This window comes from Electrophorus electricus, chromosome 24 (assembly GCF_041902795.1).
Source record: "Electrophorus electricus isolate QZ-2024a chromosome 24, ASM4190279v1, whole genome shotgun sequence".
In the NCBI taxonomy this organism is placed as follows: domain Eukaryota; kingdom Metazoa; phylum Chordata; class Actinopteri; order Gymnotiformes; family Gymnotidae; genus Electrophorus; species Electrophorus electricus.
Window position 1 is genome coordinate 12,980,922 of NC_137520.1, and position 9,290 is coordinate 12,990,211.

Consider the following 9,290-nt stretch of genomic DNA (forward strand, 5'->3'; position numbering starts at 1 on the left):
CCATATCCAGGTCTATTTAAATAAGGTAACACGGGGAAGGTAAGCACATTCAGAGGAGCATTGTTTTCACAGTTCAAAGTAAGGCGAACATACTTTGCACTTCAAAGACACTCATCTGGGAGGCAGTCGGAATGGGGGTGGGGTGGGTGGGGGGACAGGAAATAAGAATCAGGGTAATTAACAACTTCTGCTCGGTAAAGAAGCCCAGAGAATGAGACAGAGACAGCCTCCTTCCTTAACACCAAATATTCGATGTGTTACACTCATGTAACACGGGGAAGGTAAGCGCAATCAGAGGAGCCCTTTTTATCCTTTTTTCTTGCATTGGCTGTAATTTTGTTTTATGAGTATTACACACCTTAATCACCCCCAAAACACCACAAGAGTCTGTTGTGTATGTGTGTGCAAGACTGTGTTGCTTATGACGCTGTGACTGCTGTTCAGTATTTTAACAGAAAGCTGTAACTTACCCCAAAGTGATTTGGAGTAAAGCTATCAAATACAAATGAATTATGCAGTACTGTAGTAACAAACATTAATCAGTGTCTCAGCAGTGCAAGTGTGAAGTTCAGACCAAATCATTGTTTTATGTATTATGTAGTATTTGTTAGAAATTGTTATTATTATTATTATTATTATTACCTAATAATTATTTATTTAGAATAAAATTAAAATTAAAATTATTTATAGGTTATTCTTATTAATAGCTTGGTCATTTTTGACAGTAACATTTTGCTTAATTTTATTAATGTTATTCTATTATTTTTGTATTTGGGTCAAAGGATAGCTCGATTTTTATCGTAGAAGTTGTTTGTTACAAATCAATGTTATCAATGATAGGAACAAGACAAAAAAACATTTGCAATGACTATGTGGCTCTGCAACTTATGCCACTGCATGGGGAACTCATTCTTGAATGTATTTTCTACAATGCAACTGTGCCATTTTAGATCATACTGATCGCTTCATGGTGGAAATAAACGTGCCTACAGGAAAATTCAAGCCTGAGTCCAAACCCGTCTTACACAAATCCCAAGGTGTTTGGGTTATGTCATACTGGCCTGAGTAAAACCTGCAAATAGAATCCATAATTACACTAAATATATGACAGAGGTATTGTTACTATGCATTTTAATTGAACCTGGAAGCAAGTTTTAGGTCTGAAACGCAGCTGATGCTGCTGCACCAGTGCCAGCATTACGCAGTAGTTTACTGCGCTAGCTCTTCTGACAACGCAGACACAGTTCCTTTAAAATATATAACACAGCATTTGCATGAATTACAATGAATTACAAACTTATCAGCGTTTCTCTCTGAGTGTCCCGTCTCTTGAAGAATTCTCTCCCATCATTAAAGAAATTAAGATCGTTTTTAGACACATTTATTCTGATCAAATCGCTTAATTCTCTATCCCTTTTAAAATCCCGCTTGATTTAAAACTATTGCATTGTCATCTATTTGGCAAAATTTAGAATGTATATAAAATATGTTATGAACCTGTATTATTGCCACTGAAATAAATAAAATACACAGTATTAGTAGCATGTTAAAAGCATCATATTAATAGTTAGCCTAGATGTATTCCTATTATTTATACCATATGTATTTTCAGTTTTCCTTCGGTTGTATTTAAATATTTGTACATATGCAGTAATATGCATATAATATGCAAATATGGCCTTCCCGTCCGCATTGGAGTTCACGATATGCAGTCTAAGCTTTTGGGGAGAGCCAGCCTAACATCAGCCATCATCCTGTTTGTATTCTCAAGTTAATTTGTAAGTAAATGTGTATGATGATTACTGACCACATTTTAGGTTTGTATAATTCTCGGTAACAATTCAGGTCTGTGCTGATCTCCCCGCTGCTAGCTGTGTAAGTAATGAACTTGCCTTTTTAAACGCGACACGGGACACATGAAACTAGTCCTTCAAAATCATAACGTAAATGTTCGGCGCACACCTTTATGAAATTGATTGGTAAACGTGGTGTGGTTTTAAAATAATTCAGTCTCCTCACAAGTCTCCATATGAACGATAGTTGCATAGCTATGCAGTTCCTTACAAAGGATGTAGGCCTACACGCTGGCCTGAGTGTTGTCAAATTAAGTTTAAAAAGAGAAAGAGTGAGAGATAACTTTAGAATAATTGAATTTATAGGTTTTATCTAGAAGAATGCGTTAAACTAGAAGAAGGCACAGATACAGACAAAGGTTAATTGTTATGCGCTCTGAGACGAGAGGTCCGCGTGAATAAGAATGTAGTGCGCGTTAAATGCGCCCGAGCGCTGGCTGCCTGTGTATTAAGATGGTAAATGGGTTTGTTAAAGTTCTCGGAGTGGAACACCAACAGACTCATGGTGTTAGGTGAACTTATCGTGCCTCCACGATCTTAATCCGTTTAAATGTGCTGCCGCCCTTAACTTGAACCCAGAGTGTGAAAGTGTCACGCAGGGCCGTTTATTTGGCATGTCAGTGCACAGCGAGGGCGAGTTGGGGGGCTTTGCTCGGTTTTTATTCAGTTTGCCGTTGTTTTGCCACTCAAAGGGCCTCGGGGGGAAAAGTGCTGCACGTGCGGCTAAACTCAAAGAAATTGTCCTTCGTGGCAAAATCCGAGAAGTGCCTGTCACATATAACACACCGCACTATTTAGGCAGCATTGACTGCAGCCTACTGCTGTTTGTAGGCCGGGCCCTTATATGGGGGTTCGCGTTTGTGTTTCCAAAGCACTGCTGAAGACTATCCCGTGCAAAGGAGCTCATACGTTTGTTGTTTCTACATTTGACATTTTAGGCGAGGTACTGTAATCTTATAGATGTTATAAGACACATATAGATCGCCAAGGGCTATATTGTTCCTACAAAAGAAAGGTGCAAAGACGTATTTTTATTTATTTATTTTGCAGTTTCATTAATGATGGATTTTATTTCAAACGATGCACATCACTCCTGGTGATCAGCATATCTCCCAGGGGTCACTAAACCAGCTGGTTGAATAAAAGAGGGTTCACGGGTCAACATTTGGTACATTTTCATTAAGGAAAAAATGAAGGTCAGGCTGGTGACACTCTACACACCCCCGTTACCTAATCTCCCAAACATTCCCCTCCCTTTCACACCCACACCGTTCAGAGCCGCTCCTGGTACATACTTAAGAGACCCCGTGGAGAGGCTCTTTCACTGTAAGGCGAAGATGCAATCCGACCGCCTGAGGATTTATTGCAACAGGCTCTCCGTCACACTTCAAAAGGGTGCGTGTTTGTTTGAACGCCAGTGGATGTGAAAAGGGACCCTAAAACTTCGAGAGGGGGACAGTGAGTCACTCAGCTCCGGGAGTTCGGAGAAGGCTGGCGCTCGGATGAGTCGAGTTGCTTGGGGGATTACTGTTGCTCCCAATAACTGCGTGAATGGTCCCGGTTTTCGTTAGGGCTTCGTTCCTGACGCGGATGCTTGCACGTGTGTGGACGTTTGCACTTTCCTCGCCGCGCGGCTTCCAAGTGTGCATGTGTTGAGCGCCCAGGCAGATGGCTGCGCTAACGTTATCCAGGACTGACAACTTCCTGCACAACTTCTTACAGGTTTGATTATTTGAATAATATCAGTATTCTACCATGTTTATTTAACTTTCCATTCCTCGCTGTTCTAACACGCCACATAGCTAAATAGTTCGCTCATTACAGCACTCTCTCCATTAATAGTTTGGAAACTTGAAAAGAAATTTGCAAACGTTTTATCAATTATACACTTGTGAAATATGTGTGCGGATTATTTTACCTGGGAAAAGTTTAAGGTAAATCTTATAGTTAAGCTGTCAACATCCCTTGTTGCGGATTCAGTTAAATTTGCATTTAGTTTCCTTGAATGTATTTTGTGTATTACATTGTTATGCACTTGGCAAATACTGGTTTTACAAATAAATCAATTAATTGTTCATTTCTTTTGCCAGTTGCAATAACTTTTAATATAACAGTGTAAGATGTAATAAATCATTGTATTTTTGTAAATAAATCACTGATTTATGTAAATGTAATAATGTGTATACTAAAATATAATTGCAATGGAAAATGACACTTTTATTTTTCCTTGCATCTCTGGTCTTTGTTAATGATGTTTTCCTGCGTCCCTCCAGGATCGCAGCCCTAGCTCGTCCCCTGAGAGCGGCCCCAACCCGCTCTCTTTCCTGGCCACAACGTGCAGTCAGGCTTGGCAGGTGAGTGGCAGCGTGGGCTCGGAGGGGCCTCAGTTTCCCTATGAGGGGGCAGTGGCCTCCGCCTCCAGCATGTTTCAGCTCTGGGGCAACGACATGGCGCCCAGTTCCGGTCTGAGTGCCCATCAGATGGCTTTCACCGTTCCCAAGGTGCAGTTCCCTGGTCACATGCAAGCCGGACTGGGCTCGCATGCGCACCATCACCACACGCACCACCACGAGCTGCCCCTTACCCCTCCCGCCGAGCCAGCCTCCACCTACTCCTTCGAGCTCTCCCCGGTCAAGATGCTGTCTTCTCAGGCACAGGGTAACGCGCAGTACTACACACAGCACAACGCCGTCAGCCAGAAATTTCCGGGCTTCCTGCAGAACAGCTCGGCCAGGCCGCACCTGCCCGGAGGTCAGGCGGAGGAGAACCAGCAGTGGTGGAGTCTGCCCCAGAGCAGTGGCGCCGTCCCCGGCCACCACCCCTTCTCCCTGAGCCGGCAGCTGGTCCTGGGCCACCAGCCGCAGATCGCCGCCCTGCTGCAGGGCACCTCCAAGAGCCTCCTCAGCTCTACACGCCGCTGTCGCCGCTGCAAGTGCCCCAACTGCCAGGCCACGGGGAGCAGCACGGGCAGTGGCCTGGAGTTCGGGAAGAAGAGGCTGCACTTGTGCCACATCCCAGAGTGCGGCAAGGTGTACAAGAAGACGTCCCACCTGAAGGCTCACCTGCGCTGGCATGCCGGTGAGCGGCCCTTTGTCTGCAACTGGCTCTTCTGTGGCAAGAGCTTCACGCGCTCGGACGAGCTGCAGCGGCACCTGCGCACGCACACCGGCGAGAAGCGCTTCGGCTGCCCGCAGTGCGGCAAGAGGTTCATGCGCAGCGACCACCTCTCCAAGCACGTGAAGACCCACCAGAGCAGGAAGGGCCGCGCAGGCCGGTCCTCGCAAAACGAACCGGCGCTTAGCAACATCAAGAGGGAGTGAGAGGGCGAACGACCGGGAGGGGCGCGGTGCCGCGCTCCCCAGGCTCAGGAAGAGTTCTGGGATTCATGTCACCTGAATGACACTCATGGGCAGCGAAGCCATATTCAAAAGCTCAGTGCAGATTCTGAGCTGTTTTACTGGCTGTTGGTGATAGCACCGACAGATATATGGACCTCTGGCTGGAGTTCGATGCAGTTTAAAATGCCAAACTGATTGTGGAGGTCGTGGATGAACGGCAGTGCAGTACACACACTGCTGTACTCTCAGCGGGTGCTCTGTTGAGCTCTAAGACTCTGTAAAGACTTCAGCTGGTACTTATTCTCAATGCAAAGAGGAATAAATGTCGCAAAAGGTTTTTTTTTTTTACATGGTTTCAGGCACAATGTGCAAACACATCATGTGACCAAGATCTTTGCATAAATTGAATATTTATCAAATTTTAGGAAATCAGGAAATGTACAAGCACAAAATAAAAAGTATTTATTAAACAAACTTGATTGTTCTTTTTGACAGAAAATGTTGCCTTAACATGAAATATTCATTTTGATCTCATTTAGTCTTTTCTTTGTTTTTTGGTTGTTGCTTTCGACATTCTTTTGCCAGACATACAATTTTTCACTCTTGTACCAAGATGATTTGCACTCAAAACATTCCTTCTCATTTTAAGTCTGAATTGTAAGCCCTGGGTGTTAATTATGGCCTCAGAAAGTGCAGTAATTATATTGTGTTCATATAGCACACAGTTCTATGAGGACTAAAGAAGCATGTAAAAACAAAAAATAAAAGTGAATAATCAGACAAAATGATCTCCTCCTTTTGTTATTCATTCCATCACACGCTGGCACACTCCTCACATGCTAATTAAAGTGCAAATATGAGCAAATGGCTAACTTTAAACTAACATTAAATCTACCGTTGTGTGAGGTCCGGGATGCTGTCTGTATAGGTGATTCATATGTTAACTGAAGTGTATTGGGGATGCCAATGCTGGGTGGGCATTGTTACTCGGTACTAAGGAAACACTTTTACGGAACAAATGATTGGAAAGAACTCCGACATTTCACACCTTACCGTAAATAGGACGGCCATTGATGGAGAGCTTCTGCCATCAAGTTCACAGTCGTGTGGTCTTTTAATGGCCCCTTGCTCTCACAGTGGTAATGACTGGGTCAGCAGTTCCTGAGGATGACGCCCCTGTGGGGGTTTGCGGTGAATGGACCCCCAGCTGGTCAGGCCGTGACACCAGAGGCACAGAGCTGCTTTGATTTCACACCCTTCAAAAAGCAAATACCTTAAAACCCTCTCTCTCCAGTTCTGCATATCACAGACAGGCTGCCGTTAGCTCGCTACTGCCCTGGGATACCCGGAATTTGACCCTGCTCCAGGACAAATGACCCCAGGTGCTACACAAGTGGGTCCCCACTTGCCTCACATCCCCGGCATTTGTTTTTGAATGCAGTGGTGTGGAAACGCAATTGTTACTCTAACCGACAATACCAAAGGTCCTTTCAAATGGAGAATTTGGGTTTACACCGTATGATGATGAAAATAATAATAAAATGAGAGAAAAAAAAATATACAAAAAAAGTGTTGCGATATGAAAGTCCTCGTATTGCAAAAAGACACAATTTATTCGATATAATACAACGAGATCTGTCATATAGACTCCTGATAAACATCCGTCCTCTCCTCAGTTCTTACATTGTCCTCTGCTGACTGATTTTAGGGGTTTGGTTTAACAAAGCATGCAAAGGTTTAGACTTGTGCAAAGGTAATAGAGAGTTCAAACTCATACTCAGTACAGGGCTATATTGTCTATTTGTTATTAGAGTATTATGTCAAGACAACAGAATGTGAGCAGTGGGACATTCATTTTAAGAGTAACCGTGTATATGCATTTTAGACATTCCAGTATTAGAAGATACAAGCTTTGGTGCTATTTTGCAAGTCTAATTATAAAGTGTCAGAGTGAGTGCCACTTTGAAGACTCTCTTAAATCAAGGTAATCCAAACATTACAATGCTGTTGGGAAACTAGGCACCCGAGGGCCCAGTTGAAAAGATTCAAAGATTCAGAAGTGTGTGCAGTAGTGCCGAAGCAGCCTGGTGCCCTCTACTGGGCAAATATTGCAATTGGCAAAGCAGTTTTGAAAGCGCTTGCCAGTCACACTATTCATTTTACATTTCAATACAATCTCTCCTCTTTTGAGAAGATAATTCAAAATGCAAGGTAATTGCTTGTATGATTTAAAAAAAACACATTTAAAAAATGGAAACATTAGTCTGCAGATTTCAGACATCATTTCAAAATATATGTCTGCCACCTTTTGATGTAACTGAATCAACTGAGTGGTGCACACATTTGTAGCTTTTTGGCAAGGTGAAATAATTTAAAATCAACAAATCAAATTATAAGAAACAAATCATCATGTTTGCAAACAATGTTTTCAGGCATAATTGTATCTTTTTCATGGGTAATAATTCAGATATCATTTTTTAAGTTTTAAATGGATCTTACACCCACAAAGGATATTAATGCACATAGCCTCCCTATGTGTAATCATCAAATGAATCTAGTTGTTTACTTTTAAACAGATGCACTTAAGGGCACTGGAACTGTGTTTTGGCACTTAGTGATATACCATCAGGGGAATGTTTTTTTGTTTTTTAGTAACATCTGAGTCATCAAAAATCATTATTTCTAGGGGTTATCTTTGAAACCACTTCATCAAGAGATCAAACAGTGTAGCAGGCAGCATGGATGATGAGGAAACAACTCAGGAGCTTGAAGGGTGGCAGAGCGGAAGACGTCCGTCAACCTGCTGCCTTCTGTCACTCTACTAGCATGTCCCCGAGTGGTCTGCTGTTCCCACGGAGCGTTGAGGGGATCCTTCTCCTCCTCAGCCAGGCGGCGCATGTGAAAGCTGCCACTGGATGTGTCCAACAGAAGCTGCAAATACAGACCGAGTGACCCTACCCCAACCCTGTAGACTCACATCACGCCAGCTGTGTGTCTCTAGGGGGCGCTGTCACTGCATTACTTCCACTCAGCTCAAACGGCACCTTGCTGTCAAACAGAATAGGGAAACACATTACTGGACACTCCCTTTTTCAGTAGAGAGAGAGAGAGAGAGTAAATCCACTGTGTCTTCATGCAGGGATTCAGTCAACGTCTTCCACACACGGTGAATACAAATCAGCCGCGTCATCACTCTGCTTCCCGCTGGCTCGTTCGGAAGAATGTACGGGATGAAGCAGGCTGTTTGATACAGGCTGGAGATAGATGGCCCTGCTGAACCGAGTCTCTCTAAGGTATCTGATTAGTCCTCTGAACTGCACGCCACATTGTTGAGGGGAACAGCACGTTTACAATACTGAAGCAATTTCCACCACACATACACACACGTGCACACGTACATACATACTCACGTACACCCGCACGGATATTCATTTAAAAAAAAAAAAAAAACCTCCAAAAATTCCAACTCCAGTGTCCTCCCAATGCAGGAATGGTCATTTCTCTTTTGAACAAAACACACTGCTACTTGAAAGGACAAATAAGAAAGCGGAACGAAGTAGCTTGATCATTTCGAGTGCGAGTTGAACAGGGACAGCAGGAGGCCAATCACGCGAGCGATGGAGGCTGGAGAGGACGTGTCCAGGCTGGGACCGGCTCCCAGGGCGCACAGGGTCACAGTTCGTCCTCGTCCAGCTGGGCCAGGTTATTGCAGTGCTGTAGACTGGAGGGGGGTCCTGGAGCCAACAACCCTGCATCGTGCGGCCAAGTTCTGAAACCATCCTCTCCTGTGCGCCGCTGCTATGGTGACAGCCAAAGAAACAGATGGGGGAAATATCTGTTACAAGGAATGGTTCTGCCTTCAAATCATTCCAAACTTTCTTAAATCTTTTTATTTCCCCCAAATGTCTTTATACATCAGGAAAAAGGACTCCGCGTGGGCCAAACACAGCACGGCAATTTGCAGGTAATCCCCAGGCATGTTGTGTTTGGCTCGCTGACCCTCAGAGCTGTTCCTTTATTAAAGTTCATGATAGAGACTAAATCCGTTTGAATGAGTCAATACTTCTCACAACACAGTTCTCACTTTGCTCATTTTGCT

General features: G+C 43.7%; 2 protein-coding genes across 8 annotated transcripts in view; one reads left to right on the top strand and one right to left on the bottom strand.

The window, feature by feature from the left end:
- The first annotated feature begins 260 nt into the window (after positions 1–260).
- sp5l (Sp5 transcription factor-like) lies at positions 261–5,836 on the top strand. The gene is made up of 3 exons (XM_027028715.3): positions 261–281; positions 3,425–3,575; positions 4,127–5,836. The coding sequence occupies exons 2-3, from the start codon at positions 3,522–3,524 to the stop codon at positions 5,171–5,173; spliced, it is 1,101 nt and encodes a 366-aa protein (XP_026884516.2). The 5' UTR covers positions 261–281; positions 3,425–3,521; the 3' UTR covers positions 5,174–5,836.
- A 947-nt stretch (positions 5,837–6,783) lies between these two features.
- arhgef25a (Rho guanine nucleotide exchange factor (GEF) 25a) overlaps positions 6,784–9,290 on the bottom strand; it is a 49,227-nt gene continuing 46,720 nt past the window's right edge. For 5 of the 7 annotated variants that reach the window (XM_081706837.1, XM_081706838.1, XM_081706835.1 and 2 more), the window contains one exon: positions 6,784–8,989. In XM_081706837.1, coding sequence (XP_081562963.1) covers positions 8,864–8,989 — 126 coding nt within the window. In that variant the 3' untranslated portion in view covers positions 6,784–8,863. The remainder of the gene's footprint in view (positions 8,990–9,290) is intronic. The other 2 variants (XM_081706839.1, XM_081706836.1) reach the window with 2 other exon arrangements.

Bases quoted from the DNA above. Each gene is read 5' to 3' on its own strand.
- sp5l (XM_027028715.3), top strand. From the start codon at position 3,522: ATGGCTGCGCTAACGTTATCCAGGACTGACAACTTCCTGCACAACTTC. The intron at 3,576-4,126 runs GTTTGATTATTT...GCGTCCCTCCAG, and splicing joins TCCTGCACAACTTCTTACAG to GATCGCAGCCCTAGCTCGTC.